The 22885-nt window shown below is 38.6% G+C and overlaps 2 protein-coding genes across 2 annotated transcripts in view; one reads left to right on the plus strand and one right to left on the minus strand.

Annotated features, from left to right (window-relative positions):
- The window catches only part of LOC111328758 (uncharacterized), a 209563-nt gene that overhangs the window by 127877 nt on the left and 58801 nt on the right, over window positions 1–22885 (minus strand). The window lies entirely within an intron of this gene.
- LOC111328751 (uncharacterized) lies at window positions 1778–22098 on the plus strand. Its single transcript, XM_088731705.1, has 11 exons — window positions 1778–1942; window positions 6838–6923; window positions 7615–9517; window positions 9948–10026; window positions 10879–13850; window positions 14123–14492; window positions 14859–16369; window positions 16472–16599; window positions 16970–17090; window positions 17787–17869; window positions 18147–22098. The coding sequence occupies exons 5-11, from the start codon at window positions 10890–10892 to the stop codon at window positions 18184–18186; spliced, it is 5214 nt and encodes a 1737-aa protein (XP_088587831.1). The 5' UTR covers window positions 1778–1942; window positions 6838–6923; window positions 7615–9517; window positions 9948–10026; window positions 10879–10889; the 3' UTR covers window positions 18187–22098.

A 22885-nucleotide genomic window follows, 5' to 3' on the forward strand; every position in this document is an offset into this window, starting at 1 on the left:
TCATGTTGAACAAAATGTGGGACCTCTTGAAGTTTTCACTCCAGCTTGGGTATTCATACCAGAATTTCTACTCCAGATATCGCGAAAATTCACTTTCTTATATTGAGAAGATTGAGAAATAGGAAAGAATAATTAGGCGTAATCTCGGAAACTGAAACTGAAAACCTTGGGAGACCGATTAATTAATGGAATCAAACATGATGCGCTTAAAGCATAAAAATTAAAATTCCAAAGATCCAAAAATACTCATTCCCGTATCAAAAGAGTGAGGTATTATGTATCGTTTCATTCAAAAAACTTTTGCATTTAAAATAGGTTATTACAGAACTATCTGAAGGTGGTACCAGAAGCTATAACTTCGGGTGATCATTCCACGAATTCCACCACCTTAGCACACAACTGAATTTCGGAATCTAAAATGAATCTGTACATTCTCTGAAATTATGGTTACCGCTTCATATGTTAAAAAACGGAGCAAAAATGGGCCAAATTAGCCTCCTTTACCACCTTTATCACAATTAGTGGAATGGTTACTTAGATGAAGGAAGAACTTTTCTCCAACCGGTGTGGAATGAACAGACTTGGAATGTCACAGAAGACACTGTTTGCCAAGGCCATCGATAAATACTTTTCGTAAAAGCTCATTTCCTCTTTCCCTTCTGAGAACAATGGACTGCATGAAACGGATGTTCCTTCAGCGAGAAATATATGCTAACCAAATGTTTCACTTTGAGTGATATAATGTGATCTGTAGCTATGGGTATTCATTTTGAAAGGTGAGTGATCTATATCTTGCATGGTTTACATACTTGCAGAAATACATTGTTCAAAACTTTGTCATGCCAATACATCTTTGGTTTAGTTATTTGTAAGAAATCGACAGGGAAGTCTAGAGTCCGGCTGACATCATATTTCAAGATTTTTGGTCAAATTCTCTTTGCCGTAGAGCGAAAGAGGACCGTCTGATTTGTTAAACAGAACTGAATTAATGTCTTGCCAAAACTGAGTGACTGTTCATGGCCAATTAAAACTTTAACTAGTAGACATGGCCATTCAATTATCTCTTCACTATCGACAATTTTTCAATAGACTTTAAAGATAATTCTCGATTTTGTCTGTATATTGGTCAGGTACAAACCGTTTTTTGCCTTTTGTTAAATTTCTTAAAAGTTTCGCAGTTTCTTTGTCTTAATAAAGCAACGGTTGGTCAAGGTTTTACGTCGTAAAATTTAGGACGTGATATCTGACAGAGGAATTTGATCCCCTTGAACGTAAAAAAGGTGTCAGAAAGTCAAATATGTGCTCAAAGTGTTTTGAGCAGTAATGAACGCCATAACAAAGCGCGCATCGCACAAATTCAAAGCGGAAAAAGTAGGCACACATATGATTATAGCCTTGTCTTACAATGGTCAAACAAGAATTATAAACTATTTATAATCTCTTGTTTTATAATCTCATGTTTTCCACGGCCCATCGTCGAGCGAAAGAAGGTTGGCCAATATACACTCTTTAAAACATAAAAAATGTAAGGTTTTCGTAAAAATTTTGTACCTTCCGGTATGTTTACGATCATTTTCACATTCTCACACAATTAAGTGATCTGCTCGGCCCTTTGTGGAAAGAAAAGAGGTTTGCGAACATACAACTTTAAAGGATTTGCGAAGCTTTTCTGGCTTAGCATCCCACAGACTAAAACAACAAAGATCGAGACCGCGCGAAAGAGAGACCTGGTACAAGACCTGCTGGTTTCGACACACTTGACACGCATTAATGCCATTAATCCATAAATTTTGGCTGTGATGCTCTTGTAAGGCGTTAGTGCGCTTAAAGAAAAACCTTGCTGATGTTTCTTCCCTATTCCGTGAAAAATCATTTTTACCTTTTCCATTGAAGAAACCCACCCAAACTGGATGAGGAACTGGAACTTGTCAGGATTAGATAGGTGAGAAAAGGGTTAAATTTGTGGAATATCAATGACGGAAATGTTGTTTACATTCACATAAACAGGCCCCAACTTGCATCATCTTCGATGTGAAAATTTCTCGCGAAGAAAAGTTGTCCAATCACATGACCGTATTAAACAATGCAAGAGTTATTCCAAACGGTTTATCATCAAAATAGGAAATTGCTGCCTCCTCATGGAACAGCGTAAGACGCTCCGAGTATTTATATGTATACATGGATCGTGAACAATATTATCGCGTCTGTCGCGCTAACTTCGCACTTCGCGTTGGTCGAGAAAACCGGAGGGCAAAATACGACATTAGGAAGATAAATAGAAGAGTACCTAAGAATCAGTTAAAATTATCTCGGTGAAAATTTCTGGAAACTTAATTTGGTTTCTTTTTTCAATCCCTATTGAATTGAAAAAAAAAATCACGAGGCCTTTGTTCGGATCCCTTCATTCACGGATGATACGCAGTGAACCATCTCTAGGAAAACAATCTAACTAAAATGAATGTGTGAACGATTCATGCCATAACTGAAGTCTAAGTTTTAAATCGTTGATTAATAAATCTTACATTTTTGTACGGCAAGAAAACGCTCAAACATTATGCCAGGCATAACACTCGAAGAAAGCAGACGCTAACAAAGCATTCTTTTATGTAGATGAGAATCATATATCGCGGCTTTTCCCAACCGAACGCATTCGGCGAATTTTCTGGGTAAGTTAGTCGTTTTCTTTCGCTAACAAAGAAGCATAAACCAAGAATTTTTGTCCGTCTATTTTAGGCGTTCGACACAATCGTAGGTTTATGAAGATGTTCAGCGTTTTTGTAGAAAACTAGGCAAGAGTACCATAGAACCCCATACATTAATTATGCATTCAGACTAGTAGACTTTGTTTTTAAAGTTTTGTCGTGAAAGACAAAGAAGTGGAATGCATAATTAATGTTGGGGTTATATGGTATTATTTCCGAAGACCGGAATGTAAATAGCCAGAGTATGTCTCGAGTCGTGTGTTCAAAAGTTTATTTATCCAGCTCTAGGTTGTCGACATTCTCAGTTACTAACTTAATCTTGATTGGCTACTTTTCCTCACGAAGTTAACAGTTCACCCTGAAGCCCTTAGTAAACTATACAATAACCAAAATTGCGAATGCAAAGTTTTGACTATGCGAGCCAAATTCTCCCACCCTACCATAGGTGGTTTGCAAATAATCTCTAGAGACACGGGTAACAATGGTAAAGGGAACAAATGCTGGTGGACGAACAAAAGAAGCTAATGACATATCCATTGTTTACGTCCACCAACATGGCAGCAATGACGTAACGTGCAAACCACCTACCACTTATATATATTTGTATATCAAAACAATTTACCTCACAACCCATTTTTGTTTTCTGGACTAAAATTAAAGATACACTGTCGCGGAAGTCTAAGAGTGTTGAAGATTTTTAAAAAAGGCACAGGATCATTTTTCCTCAACAGTATTTCAGCGGTTGCAACTGCTGTGTGAGCAAAATAATTTCTGAAAACGAAAATCAGTCAGTAAGTTAATCAGAGGGTTTTGATCATAGTATCTTGTTTTATTCATCTTCGCATCCATCAGATGTCAAAAATTCCATTCCTTTTTCTCAGTTTCTACGAATGTCACAGAAGGAAAATACCAATCGAACCGTTTCATTTGGCCCCTGCCACAATCAGGCAGTTAAACCCATCATTTGTCAAAACTCTAAATTATTTCAAAACGATCTCGAAGCTGGTGCAATTCAACTTTCACTGACTAACTTCAATCAAACACGAAAACAACAGGGGCAACTTTAATTTTGTTCAGAAGAGTCTCAGAAGTTCAATGATCAGCCCGGAACTTTCAACACAAACGCGCGGCCACACGATGCAAAACTAGTTTTTTCATTCACGACGTCGAGAAAATAATGAGATCTAAGCGATCCATTAAGATAAAAGATCATTTCACTTGCACCTCCGCCAAAATTGAATAACATGCACTTATTGCAGAAAGATATACACAAGGAAGACGGGTAGATGACCGATTCCGAGAACACCTCGACATAGAAAGAAATGACAAGGATGCATCAAAACCAACCTGAGTAGGTAGACGCTTAAATCACCCTAATCACTCTAAGCATATAGCACATGGAACTCTAAGGTCTTTCCTTACCTCTAGTCAATTCTAAAAGCCGCAAAACCCTACAACAAAAATTCATCTTTCAAATCGGCGCTCTTTACCCACGGTATTAATAGACTCTTTTCATTCAACTAATTCGTTCTTCTTTTTCTCGTTGCCATGTTCCCACCAATGGCATAGCTAGCTCCATTTTCTGCAGATTAACACACACAACCCCCAATTCCTTTGTTTGCTCTGACCAAGAGCTAACGCTCGAAACGCCAGCTTTAAAAAACTCTTTATGGTGGCCAATTTATATTATCAACTCAGTTGATAAAACAAAACAATCTTGTTCTACTCCTAACCGACGTAGCACCACATTTTCTTTAAAAACGTTCCCTCTTTATTCTTCGGCCTTTTAATGAGCTTTCATTATTTCAACAGTTCGTGCAAAACATCAGACAATCATAGCGATTCCGGTGGTGTGAGCTCCTGAATTTAGAAACTAGTAAGGCGGTTTTCAATCCAACGATGATGCATATAAATTAAGACGTGCAGTTTTTTTAATGTGTTGAATGTAAAAATCGATTGAAAGAGTTCAAGTTAATCCCGTGGGGTTTTCGGTGTCAACTCATTCGCTTGCTTGGCCTCCCAAAAGTCACACAATTTCTTTCTCATTTGCCTACTTGCTTATTTGCTCGCTTACATATTCATCTATTTACTTACAAAGATGATAGCACAGCGGCTTCAAGCTTTGTAAAAGCTAGTCATCACAAATAATAATAATAATAATTATAATAATAAAAAAATGATAATAATCACACCTTGTTGATGAATTATGGGAATATTCTTGTCTTTTATAGTAACCTTTCTTAGGAAACAATCAGATGAGCGTGAAACAACGATCAACAAAAGAAACGATGTTTTAAAAATAACAAAATCATTTTAACACACCTAAAAGCTGAAATTTCGCAAGAGTATCCAAATCACTGCTTCACTCGATAAATCAAAGACCTATGCAATCGCAAGATGTTTTTTTTTGCCTACTCCCGACTTGGTCTCCCTGCAGCCGTTGTTTGGTCTTGTCACGCAACGCGCTTTCTCCCGGCTGGGGAATAAGGCCACTCTCGATTTTTTACGTTACTACATCGCGGGCGACGAGCGGGGCAAGAAAAATGGTCCGAGATATGAGTGGTCAGCGGTAAAATAGCTTTAATAAATCATGTAGAGACAAATCATTTGTAGTTGTTGTATTGACTAATCGTGATATCAATCCCGAAATGTCAACAATAAACTTCGCTCTAGCTAAATAACAAGTTAAGCAATTTTTCAAAAGCGTCGACTATACAAATATCCTTCACTGGTCTAATAAGCAACGAAGGCATCGGAAAAGGCATAAAAAAAATGATATTTGTTTGGTAACTTGCTATGCGACGAAAATAAAGTATCGTGACTTCGGTTGTCCAAGGGGTTAATCACAGCTGCATGGCATGCTTTTCACTTGATTTTTGCAATCTCTACTTTTCTTCCGAGAAATGAAAACTAGGAAACTCTACAAAAATTGAGTTCTCGATCTGAAAGATTTTGAGTCTTTTATAAGTTTGTATCCACAGGCTAAGATGAAAATCTTTCATAGAAATTCTACTAGCTGAAGTTCTCTTACTTCATCATATATGAACAATCGCCTCCATTCCATGTGAATATATGCAAGGAGGAAAACTCAGAGCTTCAAGAAACAGCCAAATTAAGGCAAATGTGTTCACCATCCCTCCAATCTTTCTAATTAAGGCCTCTCGTTTTCGGAGACCTTTTCTCAAAACAACCGTATGTGAAAATAATTATATTTTCCGTTCAAAATTTTTCTTTCTATTCACTTTAACAGATGCAGTCGGGATGAAAACTAAACGTTCGAATCGAAAAAAAAATAAAAAAATTTGAATTCTGGGATGTTCTTCAAATTGGCTCCATTACGTTACGATTTTGGACTAGTGCCCTAATGGCAGGTGAAATGTTGTGTAAGCGTCTCTGCGAAAGGCACATTCAGACAACTTGCGTGGAAAAACTGGCCACAGTCAGTCGCACCCAGCCAAGCCCATCCGATTTGGGAGATTCATTCTTACGGGTTGTGGAGTTTTTCGGAGCGATTCAAAAATCATTCAGATCGAGAACTCAATTTCTGTAGAGTTCCCTAGCTTTCATTTCCCGCCGGGAAAAAAAGTAGAGATTGCAAAAATCAAGTGAAAAGCATGCCAGCTGTGATTAACGCTTTGGACAACCGAAGTCACGATACTTTCTTTTCGTCGCGTGGCAAGTTAGCAGACAAAAATATCATTTTTTGATACCTTTTCCGATGCCTTCGTTGCTTATTAGAGCAGTGAAAGATATTTGTACATTCGACGCTTTTGAAAAATTGCTTAACTTGTTATTTAGTGAAGTTTATTGCTAACATTTCGGGATTGATATCACGATTAGTTAATACAACAACTAGAAATGATTTGTCTCTGCATGATGTATTAACGCTATTTCACCGCTGACCACTCATATCTCGGACCATTTTTCTTGCCCCGCTCGTCGCCGGTGAAGTAGTAACTCCCCTCTCGATTAGGCCTTCGTGACATATATTTGGAGTGTTGGCATGTTGGCTGACGGTGTGAAATGGAAATTAGAGAACAGTTTGGGGTGAGGTGAGGGTATGAGGGGTTAAATTTTTGTTTCCAAGTCTCAGAAAGATTTATTTGTTTTATTTTTTATCGTGTGATCCGGCCAGCCACAGCTCCTAATCACAAGGCTTGAACTGAGAGGGGTGTACAAGCTTATCCATCTTACCAAGGACTTATCAAGAAATACATACAGGTTAGTACCACTCGATTTCATCATAGCAATTCAAGAATACCAGTGATTGTCAGAATATTTTGAGTGATTGCCTGATTTGAGCGAATGGATGAATACATTTCCGATCCTATGAAGTAACTTCCGCACAGTGGCGGAAATTCTGAATTATAGTTGGCAAAACCTCATATTTTTGGAGCCAAAATGAGAACATTCGCTGATTAGTGTTAAGTTATCTTCTGGGCAACCTTTCTTCATAATCTTATTCTCTTTCTGCCTGGGCTTATCAACATTAACTAGAATTGATGCGAAATTTAACCATAGGTCACGGAATTTAAGACAAAACAGACTCAACAGATCTAACCGAAATCTAAACAGGTTACAGCGAATAGCAACCCAGACTTCTGTTCTTTTACTTACCTTGGATAACATTACATCCCATCGAATCAAAGAAAACATTTATTCGATGTTTTTTTTTTTTTTACGTCGTCCTTCAAGATCTATCTTGACATATTTCACACGGAGCTAAGATCGTGCAAAATTCTACATTCACGTCGAGGGATTTGCCCGATAATGCAGAGAGGAAGGATCCGCCTCTTTCGATTTTTTTAGCCCCTAGCTAGCTTGGACTGTCGCTAAGTTTTAACGATAGAAGTAGAATAGTTCACCTTCCAAACCAGTTTTTTATGCTAGCTCATTCTTCTCATTTCAACAGTTAAGCCAGATGCAATCTGATTGCAAAGACTGCACGAGCTCCCTTACTTTTCTGGACGCCACAGAATGGATTTAATAGGGGTGGGGAGGAATAGTGTATAGCCAGACTTTCCAACTTTATTAAGGCATTAAAGCCGAGAGAGCGAGCAGAAGAGCTTCAAACCTCTCGTGGAACGGTCACTCGTTTTCACGGCTCTGTTTAGTGCGCAACTTGTCCATACACACAAAACCATCGACAAGTCAGGCTACTAAAGCAACAATTACAATCGGGTGGCACGGGATTTTTGCGTCACGCTTGATGGTACCAAAATTTGCGAGTAAACGCTCTCGGAGCCTCTAGTTTCAGCAAATAAGTCGTCCATTTGTTTAAAAAAATCGATATGAAAAAGGAAACGCAATTCATTCCAGAATAAAAACGTTGGATGCAATACATTTTTAAATAATACATCCGATAGGTTGAAATCTGACAGTGTTAGTATTAGCTTAGCATCATCCGTTGACATGAAGCTTGATCGGTTAAAGAGGGGGGCATTGGGATTTCTTAGAAACCGCAAAACTGCAAAAAAACCCGATCAAAATCGAAAACCGCATGCAAAACCGTCTAGACCGATAAATTTGCACATCTCAGTTGTCAAAATCCTAATCGATTTGATACTGTGTTACAGGTGGGGCAACACTGAGGTTAGCTCAATTGGTTAGAGCGCCAAACTGTTGTGCGGGAGGTCGAGGGTTCGAGTCCCGGCCGGACCAACACTCAAGGTCTTAAAATAACAGAGGGGAATGTGCTATTTTTTATAATATCAAGAAATGGATAGACATTCTAGTCTTCTTGGATAAGGACGAATAAACCGTAGGTCCCGTCTCCTGCATCTATTAATTAGTTAATGTGGTTAGGCAAGGGATGTTAAAGAACCTACTCACGAGATTACTGTGATGTGGTCTGGCCTGTTTACTGGGAATTGGGGGGAGGGGGTATATTCAAATAAGTTTCCTTCTATTGTTTGTAAACTGCTGATGCAGTCCGGCGAAAGTCCCCTGAGAAGTGTTGTGATGCGCATTTCATCATATCCACATGTTAATTTGAGCAATATAAATTTTAATTAATATATTATTATTACCATTATTATTATTATTATTATTATTATTATTATTAACGTAGGTTTCGCGGCTATTCGAGATCTGCAGAGGCGTATAACTGCTGCTCAGATCGAAGAGAAACCGGAACCCCAATATGAGAAACTGAAAAGGTACCTGACGAAAACCGAAAACCAAATGCTGAAAACGGAAAATCCGCAAAACGCAACGAACAGAAAAACCGACGCTTTTGTCTTAAAAACCGAAAAACCAATATAAAAAATAGCCAAAACCGCAAAACCCCAATACCCCCCTCTTTAAAAAATTCTGTGTGATTCGTCGTTTCAACGAAAAAATTCAGCGTGATGTGTGATTGGAACCCCTTTTTGCCTCCCTCTTCAAATGCCTCTCTTAGATGTGAATAGCAACAACAGTAGCTGGCTGGATTGCCGGGGAAAGTGAGCTACTGAAGTAGCTGTAAGCTACTATTTTTTAGGTAATTTGGTTATATCAACTAAGTTGAAATTGTAAATTGGCCACCCTAACGAATAAACGATTTTTACAGCTAAATTTATTTTTAAAATCTATAGCTTGTTTGTCAGTTCACTGCAATGGTATTTCCCCAGGAACATTTTCAAACAAAAGCTAAGGAGAGTGTTAAAAATCTGGCGCTAATTTAATCTCGCTTTTAGAATGGAATATTTGCTGTAGACTTTTCAACAAACTTTGTATTTTGCCACCTTTCTTGATTAATTAGTGAGAGGCGAATTATAACTGCACTGGGCCCGAACCTGCTGATGAGTTCTGAGAAAAGAAAACGGACGAACGAGGTAATAAACTTTGAACAATTTGTAATAGACGCTTACTATAGTGTTTTTACTTTATCTAACTCGCAATTCTGCGCAAACTTCAATGATTACTTTATAAGGATATGTTAAAGAGAAAACTCGATCAAGCGTTTCACAAACGAGTGACAACCTTTTGTTATGTCCGCTTCTGTAGTGGTAACTAAATTCTCATAGTCCGTCGAAAGATCAGTAACTTCACGTAATCATATGCTTTTTGGAGTCCTAGAATGATTGATTTGCATATTTGACTTGACCAATATAAACACAATTAGCAAATTGCATGAGGACGTCCGATCCAAATAGGAATCAGCAAGCTAAGCTTCTTAAACCGTATAATAATCTAGGAGAGATTCTTTCTCCTTCTCAAACAAGAGCATCTTAAGATTCTTAACGCTTTTCGGACGGTTTCTAGTTTTTTTAGGTTACGTCCTGTCGACTGATTCAAATGTAAACAATCTCAGAGGTGTTGGATGACATGGGGTGATGTAACGGTATGTATTTAAGGATAATAAAGTTGCCCAAGCACCTGTATCCATTTCTCTTCCATAACTAATGGCTCGCTATCATCGTTCCGTAACAGCCGAGGAATAGGCAATTTCCGAATTACTTTTGGCTTCTTTTTCAAAATTAAACGTGGCCTGGTGCTCAACAATTCTTGTGAAAATGAGTTTAATTTGCATGTGAATGGAAACTTATAATCATATGAAAAGATGAGCACCGGGACTCGTTTTGAAAATGAGGCCAAGGGTAATTCGGAAAAGGGGCTATTAGGAGTCCAATCGTGGACGAGTCGCAAACGAAGTGTTTGTTCGTCAAGTCAGAGTTTAGACAGCTATAACTCTTTAGAAAACATACATCGTTGTGCCAGCGGTTCCGGAATAATGGTATTTCTCTTTTAGGCCTGCACTTTTTGTTCCATTTAACGTGGAAGACAACTTTACAATAGGTCACGCGAAGAGTATTCGTGTAATCGAGGAATTGTGGAAGGCGCATTTAGGGACCCGTCAATATCACGGGGGGTTAGTTGTGTCACGACAAAATTTTCCCGATTCTCCCCTCCTCCTTCTTTATTGGCAGTAAATTGGCAGCTATGTGGTCCCCCTCACTTTAAACTCTGTTAGCAATAAGTAACCCCCCCCCCATTATTGGTCCCCTAAATACATACATACAAAAATAAAAACAAACAAACGAGCTATAGAGGACTCTTTCAAGTATCAGCTTTTTCAAGTTTTAATTTTTTAGTTCAACCGAAAATGAGTTTTGTGGTGGAGCAAAGAACTCTTTCGATAAGTTTTAGTTAAAGGATCTCACTCCAAATGAGCCATCTGTTTTCTCTTTCCTAGACACAAGGAAAATGAATCCTCCCGACAGAATAGAATTCCTTAAATCAACGATTTATCATCTGCAACAGGGCAGCTTGGTTGAAGCGAAAGGATCACTGCAAAAAAATCATCGGTATTTCCAAGACTTGACGCCATGTGAGTTTTCAAAACCCAGTTTACAAGAGATAGAGGTAGTAAATAGGGCAGAGGAAATATCGATAGAGAATGTGGCGTGGAGTATTCGAACTGGAGCAATTTTGTTGCCCCAAACGTCTCCCAAGAGCAACTTCTTTGTCCGCTTTGCCAATGTCGTTGGTGCTGTAGCTTTGATCACGATTTGTGTTGATATGGCTGAGAAAGTACTTGAGCAGTTAAAAGAGTACATTGAACAAACCGAAGAATCAGTTATTAGCCTTGGAGTTGCCCTTAATAACTTGGGTTGCGTGTATATAATCAAAGGAAGTTTTCAAAAAGCAAAAGTTAGTCTTCAAAAAGCTCTTGAGGTTGTCAAAAATGGAAAACAGCGTGTAACAGCTGAGGAGACAATCGTAACAATAGGTAATAACATACGACTAGTGTATCAGGCTCAGAGGAGCCATACAGCTGACTTGCAATTGAAAAATTATCTCCTTTCTAATGTGAGTCGCTTTGCCATACAACCAAGAATCATTGCAGTCGTTGACTACAATGAAGCCCTAACCTCTATGGATAACAGAAATCTTAGAAAAGCTTTGGACGAACTGGAAAACTTGAAAACATTTTGTGAAACAGAATTAGACCAAAGTAAGGGAGTGTTAACTTGCATTTTGCTAAAAATGCGTTTAGTTCGTTTGATGCTACAAGCCTCTAGTGGAACCACCACAGTTATTGATACTAAGATTTCGACCTTGCAAGGACTGAAGGAACTTGTTGATGTTAGTGCAAACTTTTCCCTAGACTCGTTAGTCGCGATTGTGGAGGCTGTGGCCGACATTCACCTGTATAAAGGTAATCTTGACCTTGTTTGTAGCTATTTCTCGTATCTTGAGCCGGTTGTTGGTAAACGATGTGGTGTGGATCATCCAACACGTGCTTCCATTCTGTCGATGCAAGGACTTGTTTTCCTCCACTTGGAAAACGTTGCACGCTCCAGGCAATGTTTCACCGATGCATTAGAGATTTTCACCAGAGCTTTTGGTTCTGTTCACCCTGATGTTCTCAAATGCAATGCAGGTCTTGCGAGGCTGGAATCGCTGGCTGGATCTGAAGAAAAATCTTTAATACATAGTCAGAGAGTTCTGGAAAATGTAGAAAGGATTTGCCAGGTATCACTTGAGGGTCATCTGAAGCCAAAAGTCTTAGAATTGTTTCAGAGAGGCGGAAGAAAACTTTCTCCTGACACAAATAGTGAAGAGCAAGTAAAATTTGAATGTCTGGTTTCCGAGTTTGGGGTGGAAATAGCCAGAGTTCTCAACCAGCATCAACCGGGTGATCTTGACGATTGTCCAGGAATACTTTCAGGTAGTGAGGATTGTGGGGATTCCTTCGTCTATCACCTTATTGCCGAGGACCTCTATGCAAAGCTGTGTTTTAACTGGTTGAAAGCTGGTCTTTGTTTGTTTAATCTTGGAGCTAAACAAAGTGTCGCTTTTCTCTTTCTCTCGTGTACATATGCAAGTATGCTTTATGATCATTTTGATTGTTCTGAAGTCATTTTGCTGAAAGTAATTTTTGTAGTGTGTCATCTAAAATCCAGGACGAGTCAAACCTTCCCGGAAGTTCAAGGGAGATTGAAAACTGAATTCGGACGATTGAAGAACTTCATCGAGGGAAAAGCGAAGAGAGTTGATAAACCGGAAAGCAAAACTTTATTTTTTGACGAAACTACAAACTTGATGATTGGTCTAGCAGTAATCCTTCAGTCGTTTGTAGAAATGGAAATGTACGAGATGATAGACGCTGTGCATGGTTTATTTTCTTCTCTGTCAAACAAAGAATCCCCGCAGGTAACTCATGCATTGCTCGTTAGAGAACTTCGGTTTGCCATTTTTAGTTCGAATATACAATGCCTTGGCAAGAAGTTCATGCATAATCTGATTTTCTTGACGCCTTTTGAGGCGATGTACAATCGAAAAATCACCTACAAAAACGATGAAGATGCTCCCAGTAACTTTCAAAGCAAGGAAACTACAAAATTTCCACATAAAGAAGACAACTCGGGAGAAAGGAGATCGAGGAAAAATTTCAAAACTTCGGTGCTCAAAACTGATAATACTCAGTGCAAAGGACCTTGCGGATTTCTCGTGAAGTGTCCAATATCTCAGGGAGTTGATATCTCAGCACTAAATGAAATAAAAGTGAGGAGTGTGAATGCAATAAAAGACTTTCTGCCCCATTTGATCTTATGCAGTCATCAAAATATAGAATTAGCAGCACAATATTTCATAGAATTGGGACTCCTAGACTCTGCGGAGACCTCTCTTTCTGAGCTTTCTGGTCATTTTTCCCTTTTGCCACTCATGCTATCGGCAGCCAAGGATGGTTCAGAATTTGAAAGGCAATCTCCGATACTCGTCAACACAGAGAACACTTGTGAAGGAAGCCTAGCATTTATCTTGCAAGACAAAGTAATTGCGGAGATTTTATTCGGAAAGCTTTTGAAGCAAATTTTAACAAATGAGTATGAGCTTGGTGAGGTTGTAGACATGGTGGTCAAAGAAAGTCAACTCGTGTTGAGAATCCAAGGTCCAATCATTGGGCAAATCGTAATGCAGTGCCATGAAGACACAATTAAAGTGAAAACCCAGTTGGTTCACTTTTCTCAAAGCCGTAGAAAAGTTGAGATTGTCCGAGAAGAAGTTCCACAGTGCAATTGCTCTCTCATTGAGATGGTCATCGCTGACAAAATGGAAAAATGTGCCCGTAGCTTTGGCATTAATTTCGAGACACAAATTGACAAAGCCTGGTGTACTGAGTCACATCTGCATGGAAACGCAAGGGATATTTCAACGAGAGTAAGTGTTTTGAAAGTTTTATGTATCAAACTTTAAGTTAAATTCAGCTTACCAATATAAAGCAGAAAATCGCAAATATGATTAGGTCATAGTTAGAATATTTCTTACTGCGTTTTGAGCTAACCTCAGGGATTTGTACGTTATATTAGAGAAGTCTAAAATTGTTCCTCTTTCAAACCAAGGAACAGCTTTTCTTTGCCTTACATAGCCATAATATGTTCAGAAGTTAATGTTTAGTAATGGTTATGATTTTTAATTCCTTCCATTCTCAGGAGTGCCAGATGCTGCAGCATGAAGCCGAACGTCCAGACCGTATTTCTACTCTTCCGACCTTACCTCTCAGACAGTCATTTATGTCGGAATCATGGACACAAACAGATTCTTTGAGTATTCCCTCGACAACTGACCTTAGTACCCAAACAGATCTCAGTGACTCTGACCAGTCTGAAAATGTGGTGGAGCCTACGTCATCATCCAGTGAAGTAAGTACGTCATCATCATTACCTACATCGTCATCGTCATCATCATCCTCATCGTCATCATCATCCTCATCATCATCATCATCCTCATCATCATCATCCTCGGGTGAAGAAAGTGCTGATGAAGTCTCCAGAATACCAAGATCAGAACCAGGAGAGACAGGTAAACTATCAGTGAATTCCATATGTTCGTGTGATTCAGAATTAGAAAAACACCAAAGAAAAGTTCCAAAATTTGTAAATTAAGATGAAGAGAGATTTAGCATGCCGTATCTCAGTGCTTTAGACTTCAACTACAGAAGCAATGAAATAGGTAAAGGGCAGAAAAATCAAGCACCACCCCCTACCGCCTATTTCAAAGTTCAGACGGATGGCAAACAACCTGAGAATAAAAGACATCCTGAGAAGTGTATTCACACTGATGATTTGAAAGGGAATTCTATCGATGATGAAGTCGATGATACAGTAAAAAAAACCTAGAGTGATATAGCTAAAATCGTAAATTGTCATCCTTCTTATTCCTCAACAGGATCTGCTGAATCACCTTTTCAAGAGGAAGCCGCTACCGCCACCAATTATTGCAATGATGCCTCAGATGAAAACCGACGAATTAAAGAACGTAAAGTCGATTCAAAGTCGCTTAAGGTTTCTCAGGAGAGTAAAAACAAGAATGAAGGGGATCTATCAGGAACAAGTCACAACACAAAGCATGGGATGATTCTAGGCTTAAGGGGTGGAGGACAAGATCCATCTTTCTCTGACAGCGGCCCAAGTTACGAGAATCTCGATTCGGTTACCGACTGGAACGATAAAGACGCAAAGTCTGAGAAGTTTCCACCAAGAGGAGGTGATATGAAAAACATCATCGATGAAAAAGAATCAACCTTTTTCGGTATAAAGCCTTGCTTCCTTGCTCGTCATACAGATGACAGTAGCATCACCACTCCTATCGATGACATGTGGAATATAGCAGAAAACGCCAATGAAGGGTCTTCCAAAACCTTCTCAAGGCATCATGGACCGTCTTCTTTCTCTTACGAGCAAGCCTATCAAGGTATTTACCCCTGTCAAGCTCCATCGTTTCATTTTGAAAATTCAAAGGTATTTGCTGACCCACAAGGTCCAAATCCTCTTGGCTCCTTCTGTCCTGACCCTGCAGTTTTGGATCTACCAGTACCTACTCGCCCTTTACTTTCTCCTCCCTGCAACGGATCTGAGCATGTCCAAACCCTTTCCAGTGATGACCCGGGAATTGTAGTGGTAACTCCGCATGCTGTAGTCAATGATAACGCGCTGTTGGCCCAGACTCCCTCTTTTCCGCAACAGAGAAAAGTCAAGAATCAATGTATTGATCCTGAAGTACAACGGGAGAGAAACTGTGACTTTAAAGCGATGAATGAAAATCCTGCACGTGTATCTAACACTACCTCAATTGCACAAAGCTTGGTCCCTCCTGAAATGGAAATCTCTGCTCTACCACAAGGAGTCATGAACAGAAATCTGACATGGGAAACAAGAACATTTGCAGATCAGGACACGGCTAACCAAGGGCCACTGAGTGTCTTGAACGATGGTTCGTCACACTCAAATAATGATTCCCTAGCTGACTTGGAGCAAAGAGTGGCCGAAACTTGTACCTTTGTCGAAAAAACCTTGAAAGAAAGGGAAATAAAAGAAAAGGCGATGAAGGAGAAAGAGCGAAGAAAAAAAGAAGAACGAGCCAGGAAAGAGCAACAAGCACGTGAAAGAAGAGAGAGGGAGGCAAGTGAAGCAAGACAAACGGAATGCAGGAATAGCAGAGAAGAAGCCAGAGACCCGACAAGCGATGGAGGAGAAACACCCTCTCAAAACTCGGCTGGCGTTGGGAGTCAACAATGGCTGTGTGAACATTATCAGCGGCTTTGTCGTGTCAAGTTCCCATGCTGTGGAAAGTTCTTTCCTTGTCATCGTTGCCATAACAACTCTGGGTGTCCAAATGATAATTCCAAAGCAAGAGAGGGATACTTTGTCGAGTGCTCTGTTTGTAGCCATCAACAAGAGGTATATGAATATGACATTCATTCAAAGATTTGTAAATGTGGAAATAGAGATGATGCATCTCACTTTATGCGATTTGCTTTTAATAGTTGATTTATTTTCAAGATCAACCAGGATGCCCACACCTGTGCCAGATGTAAAACAAAGTTCTCGGCATATTTCTGCTCTGTATGTAAACACTTCACAAGCACAGACAAAAATCCATATCACTGCACAAAATGTGGTATCTGCCGGTAGGTGAAACGATACTCTTTAAGAAATTCCTCTTTTGTTGTTTTCTTTACAATATCATTGTTTTCCAAAATAGTAAGGTATTAATTGGCCTGCTTCAATACCAAATGTTACCGCGGGAATGGATAATTCTGTCGCTAATCTCGGTGCGAGTTCATTGTTGAATAAGAGAGGGAAACCCCTGATCGATACGCGCATGAAATTTACCACTGCCAGTGTCTTCTCATTTGGTTCCCTTTTCTGTAGTGCGTAAATTTAATCGAGTAGAAATATAGGTTTTCTATTTTGCATTAGAATTTCATTTCTGACTGAGGTATTTTGGGTTTTGTTAGAATATTTACCTAAAGAGTAATTTCCTTATTTTCGGTTCAGCATCTACAAGGACCGTTCCTTCCACTGTGATGTGTGTAACGTCTGTCTGGACAAAAGGCTGGAAGGCAGACATTCTTGCCGAGAAAATTCAGGACATGATGAGTGCTGCATCTGTTTAGAGGTAATGACTTACTCTTCGGTTTAACCCTTTGTCGCTGCAAAACTTCTAGAGAAGGGGTTTTCTCTGTTTTTTTCGTCTCACCGCGTTTTGTGTTTGTCGCGTTGTCTTGTTTATCACTTCTCAATGTTTGTGGATTTGGTCATCGGTTATACTGTCAAAGGTTTTATTTTGTGTTCTCAAACCGTTGAAAAGTGTTACGTCGCTTGTTGCGTTCTATCTAGAGATTTAGAATTGTGGGTCAGTGTTTATGCTCAATTAACATAGAGAAGCTATAGAGTTTCCACTACCACTTAGTCTGGATTTCATTGAGGTAAATGTTTTCTCGCACCATTCATACATTTGACCGTTTATTTTCTACAGCATAAGAGCGTGGGTTTTTGAAAACTGTTCAAAGAGAATAAATTCGCGAGACTGCGGTTGTATCCAAAATCAACTCTGCTCGGGGGATATTGGCCAATAGGTTTTTCCCTTTTGTCGTAAAAACAGCCTTGTTTTGGATACTGAAAATGACATCTGGTACATGCAATTTTTTGGCAAGAAATCTAGCATCATACAAGGAGAGCACTTTAATTCTTCTTAGCATGGCTCTCAGTGTATATGAAAGCGTTTTAAAAAATATGGGAAGAACCAATTTTGGTAAAAGTAATACTGATAATACCTGAAGATATTTAACATGTTTCGAACCCTTATTTCCAGGACGCATTTAGCGGTTGTCAAATTCTGCCATGCTCACACAAGGTTCACAGAGAGTGTGCAATTGCAATGGTACAAAACGGCGTGTAAGTATGCTCAAAGTGACATCATTTCTTTCATCAATAAACTAACTACCTTCTGATTGGCTGTATAAGCAGTTTGGTTTTGGTCTCCGACACTTGAGAGAATATTTCTCTTTGCATGCAGCCTTGGAATAGCTTTGACTCCACAGCAAGTCGGGTCGATAATGAACATTGCAGACTCTTTTACTTTTAGCCCAACTCTAAACTTATCATGATCTAAATATTCTCACATTTATTCCAAGCTAGTTAGGTTAATGAAATATTTCCTTTTAATTTGCAGTCGCAGCTGCCCAATCTGCCGTCATCCTCTATACAGTTAGAGAGGTGGCAATGAGTGATTGACAGCCTCTTTCTCAGGCCCCTCTCTTCTTCTTTTGAGAAATCGTGAGCATTTACAAGGAATAGTCTTTATGAAATTTTCTGTTTTTAATTACCGTTCACATTGAGGATATGTGGTCTGGTCACTCAGGTGAGAGTAGTTCTGGGAAGGACTGTTGGCGGTAGTATAAACTAACGTTTTGACAACCGGAACTCATCATCAGAGTCGGCTAACGCTTTGATTGTCAAAATGTCAGTAATAACTACTCAGCACCTCTCTGACCCGGACTATCAGCCTTTATATTTTACTCCCGACCGGGTTCTAATCCATTTATTGTCTAGCCTTTATTTAATTGGACTGATCAGCACCTTTTTGTATTGGTTAACGTTTGACATTTCTAAAAAGAATGAAAATAGTATGTGTAGGCTTAACAGGAGCAGGTGATTTAGGATCTCAATACTCAAATTCAAAATGCTACCGCCAGTTGTCAAATATGGACGTTTTTTATTATCAACCCTAAGATAAGTGTGGGAAAACATTTTGTCGATTTCGATCTTGTTTTTTAAATAAAGAAAGTCTGGTTTAAGAATTCCTCAGGCTCATGTATCAAAACTTCATTTATTTATAATTATCCATCTGAAGTGACAGACATGACTTTTGTTTAGAAACACTTCTTGAGTCGACAAAGTTTAGTCAGTCGTTTTCCTTATTTTGAGTTAAATTAACCCACTACACGTGTTTTCTTTGATCTGAATAAATCATTTGAAACGACACCCTAGAAAAAAAGAACAAAAAAACAACCACAACGAAATCATAAAACTACTATCATCGATTATCTATAAATTACTGCATGTATTCCATATTGATTCGAGTTAGCCAAAGGGCCTGTTTCCCGCCGATACTAGTAACTTGACAGTCATATTTCAAAATCATCTTTAAAAACTTTAAATCAAGTAGTTTTCTATTTCTTTACGATGTTGGCATGTTACGGGCTCATGTATCCAACATTTTTTTTATCTGAAGTACATTAACAAGAAATCAGTTCAACTCAATACGGTATCCCTTTCTTATGCACAAGTACTAGCAAGTTAGGAAGCTTTCAAGTTAGGACATTTCATAGAACTATTGGTACCGATGTATTGTTGTATGAAAATGGGTTTTTAAAGATCGCCACAGGTGCTTTTCTCTGTTATCGTAAATCTGAAACCATAGAGCACCTCTTTTGGTTTTGCGACCGGATCTTGGGAGGTAACAAAAATTGAAGTCTAGTTCTCCATTGAATCTGTTCTCTTGGGCTACACAAACTTTTTGCCTTGTAAAATGTAATGAACTGAAGATTTTTTAGTAGCGAAGTTTTTCCATATATAAATTTTAAATGGAAGGATGTAATTCTGATTTTATTGGCGCACAAAGCTACCTAAAAGTTTCACTGTAATGTTGAAAAATTAGCATGTGATTTTCCCATAAGGAACTTGAATTCTTAAGTTAGCAGAAATTTAAGTGTAGCCATAATATGTCTTTATTGTACACTATAAAGAATATTTCGGTCTGTCATTTGATTTTTTGCGTAATTGTAATAAAGGGTCTTTAAGGGTTTTTGTAATAAAGGGTCTTTAAGATATTTTTAGCGATTTCTTTGCTTAAGGAGGCTCGAAAGGGTTTTCCACAATTAACAGCAAGTGCCAATCAGTAAAAGATATCAGGACTGTCAAACTTATCATCAGGATAATGACTTGACATATGCACAACACTATGTTAGGGCAATCTTTTAAGGGGGTTCGTCAGGCATTATCTGTTGCCATAGCAACAGTACAGTAGTGCTAAAAGACCCTCTAAAACTCAGTTTTTGAAAGATATCTCAAAAACCAAGTCGGTGACCTAGTTGTTTTTTTTTTTCAAATTTCTTAAACATCATCACATTCTCTACCTGTATACGTGATATTAAAAAAAAAAACTATCCAGTAGAACTTGAATTATTTAGGAAAATGCTGTTTTAAAATGTAAAAATATTTTCACTAGATAAATTTTTTTAAAAGTTTCTTCAGGAACGCGTAATGATGAAGTTGATTTGTACCCAAAAAATCAGGGTAGGTCACCGAACTAATTTTCGAGATATTAGTTCATCAACTTAGCAAGCTTTATTTCCGGTTTTTGCAATTTTAGCTCACACTTTTATATCCGGTCACGCGTTCTAAACGATACCGCTGACTCAAGGGCTCATTTTCGCGAGGATGAGTCCGTGTCCGCGCAATTAATCGACGGATGCCCTCAGTGCGGAAAAAATCGTTCATCCTGAAGATGGATTCACATTGTTTTGTGATTTTACGCATTCCTGAAAAGCGAGTCATCATTTGAGACTCAGACTGCTTACCGTTACGACAGTTGGAAATGAACTCCGGAGAGAAATTCCGGAGAGAAACTCCGGAGAGAATTCTCTAGCGGAATTGAACTCGATATATATGATGACAAGTTGATTTTGTACATGGCGCCAAGGCCAGTACTCCATTGAGGCCGTTAAATGTTGAGTTTCTCGTACAGAGATTGTCGTGTAACATGAGACAAACCAGCATCTGCCAGCTTCTGGACCAAGTTTGTCGAAAGATGAAGCTTTCCATCGAACGTCCGGATGGTATCTTGTCGCTGTTCCGAGAAGATGGCTTGATCGAAGGCCTCATTCGACGATGCACATTTACCATGATTGACCGATATAATTGTTCATGTGCAATTTGAAGTGGAAAAGTGAAAACAATTTGGACTGCGTGAAAATAATTTGCTTTGACGTCTTCCAGATTGTCACGAGCGTCAAACTCAGCGGAAATTAGGGTTTCATATACATCAGCAATTTGTTGGTCGTCACAGATTTTGCGAATTTCTATAATTTTCGAGGTACTAGAGGTATGAACAAGCCTTGGCTTCATTTTTCTTTTTTTCTCTTTGCCACTGTCATAACCGTGAACTTTCATTATTCCGTTTAATTGGAAAACAAAACAAATTTTGCAATCCTTTCTTCACAAATGCGAGTTTGCATATTCGTAGTTGTAATTTACAGTTCATCAAGGGAAATATTAACAATCTTTCTCTCAGGTTAAAGATGAATATTTTATTTTAATTTTACCGTCTGTGGCTGAATTAGAATTAAAGTCTCATCTACATTTTTACGATCTCTTGTTTACTGAAAGTTATGTTTATTTTAATGGCAACATTTACACTTCTCCATTTCCGTTAATAAAACTGTCAATGTTTACAATCCTGGATCCAACAATGATTTAATTTTCCTTTTCATCTTCCAGTGAGTTGTTTAGGAAAGTTTTCGGTCATTTCATTTTATTAGCAATCAAATTCAATGCGAAACAAATCGTAGCACTCAGAGGTATCCACTTAAATTTTTCGCGGAACAAAGTAAGATCTACCGAATGCACTCGACGCGACTTTATTGATGGGGTGTCTACTTCACCATCCTCCTTTCGCTCGTTAAATAACATTTTTTTGACCACTTTCGGCAAGAATCCTGCCATCCGAACATTTTCCTACCTGCTTTCAAGAAGTAAACTTTCCATTTTTGTTTCTCAAACAACCACTTCCGCTGGAAACAATAGAGGTGCCGGCAATTTTGAAACGCTCATGGCGGCCATGTTTGTTTACATTTCGCCCGCGGGTCTGATCGCGCGCGCTATCGCTTATTTCTCCCGCGAGTAATTAGCTTGCGTGTATCTTGGAATCCATTCTCCGCGCGGTCAAAAAAATCCCTTTCGAGCCTCCTTAACACAAACTTTCTTATGCCTTTATTATAATATAAACACAGTAATTTGTTTCTTCTTACGTATACAAAAACGCTTTGACTGACATGGTCTCATTTAGGTGGGCCATTGTGACATTCGCAAAACTAAATTAGTAAATAAAGAATTTTCAAGGATTTTCTATGTCGTTCTTTTCGCAGAAACAGAGTATTATATTTGAAATGATGACAGTAAAATGCTTTGCTGACGGATAAATACATTTGTCTGGCGACGATATAAATCGGTAAATTACAATTTACACTTACGGCTATTAAAAGTTTAAATTTTGCTGATTACGTTGCTCCAAAATTTCAGTAGATCTTTCAGGTTAGCGTGTTTCGTGTTTTCGTTAATTCAGTTAAGTGGTAGAATATAATTCCTTTACTATTTTAAAACAAAACATGTGACCAGAGAAATAAGATGATTTTTACTAGTTTTGAAGTGAGGCAACTTTCGCAACGCCGATTTTGAGCTATGAAGTATATTTGTCAACAATGGAAACTTTCCTTAAAAAAAAAGACGGAAAGAATGTGGCGGTGACTAAATCTTTCCGTCACTTAAATAACTTGCCGAGGTAGATGACAGATTCAACAAGTTAACAGTGAAAACTTTCCTTAAAAAAAAGACGGAAAGAATGGCGGTGACTAAATCTTTCCGTCACTTAAATAACTTGCCGAGGTAGATGACAGATTCGACAAGTTAACATTTCTTTCCTCGGCGAACCGTTCACTTAAAGTGACGGCATGCAAAATTCGTGGAGGTGCTTAGAACTTTGAGCCGCAATTTACACTTCCAGACGAAGACATTTCCCACCTGAGCCTGGATTTGTTTTTTAAAGTTCCTCACATTCTCGAACAGGCTTCACCAAAGCAAAATTAACAAACGGGTAAAAGAAAATAGCGCATCCATCATAAACAGTTTACT

Source organism: Stylophora pistillata, chromosome 8 (assembly GCF_964205215.1).
Source record: "Stylophora pistillata chromosome 8, jaStyPist1.2, whole genome shotgun sequence".
Classification (NCBI taxonomy): Eukaryota; Metazoa; Cnidaria; class Anthozoa; order Scleractinia; family Pocilloporidae; genus Stylophora; species Stylophora pistillata.

Bases quoted from the DNA above. Each gene is read 5' to 3' on its own strand.
- LOC111328751 (XM_088731705.1), top strand. From the start codon at position 10,890: ATGAATCCTCCCGACAGAATAGAATTCCTTAAATCAACGATTTATCAT. The intron at 16,370-16,471 runs GTATATGAATAT...TTTATTTTCAAG, and splicing joins TTTGTAGCCATCAACAAGAG to ATCAACCAGGATGCCCACAC. The intron at 17,870-18,146 runs GTAAGTATGCTC...TTTAATTTGCAG, and splicing joins GCAATGGTACAAAACGGCGT to TCGCAGCTGCCCAATCTGCC.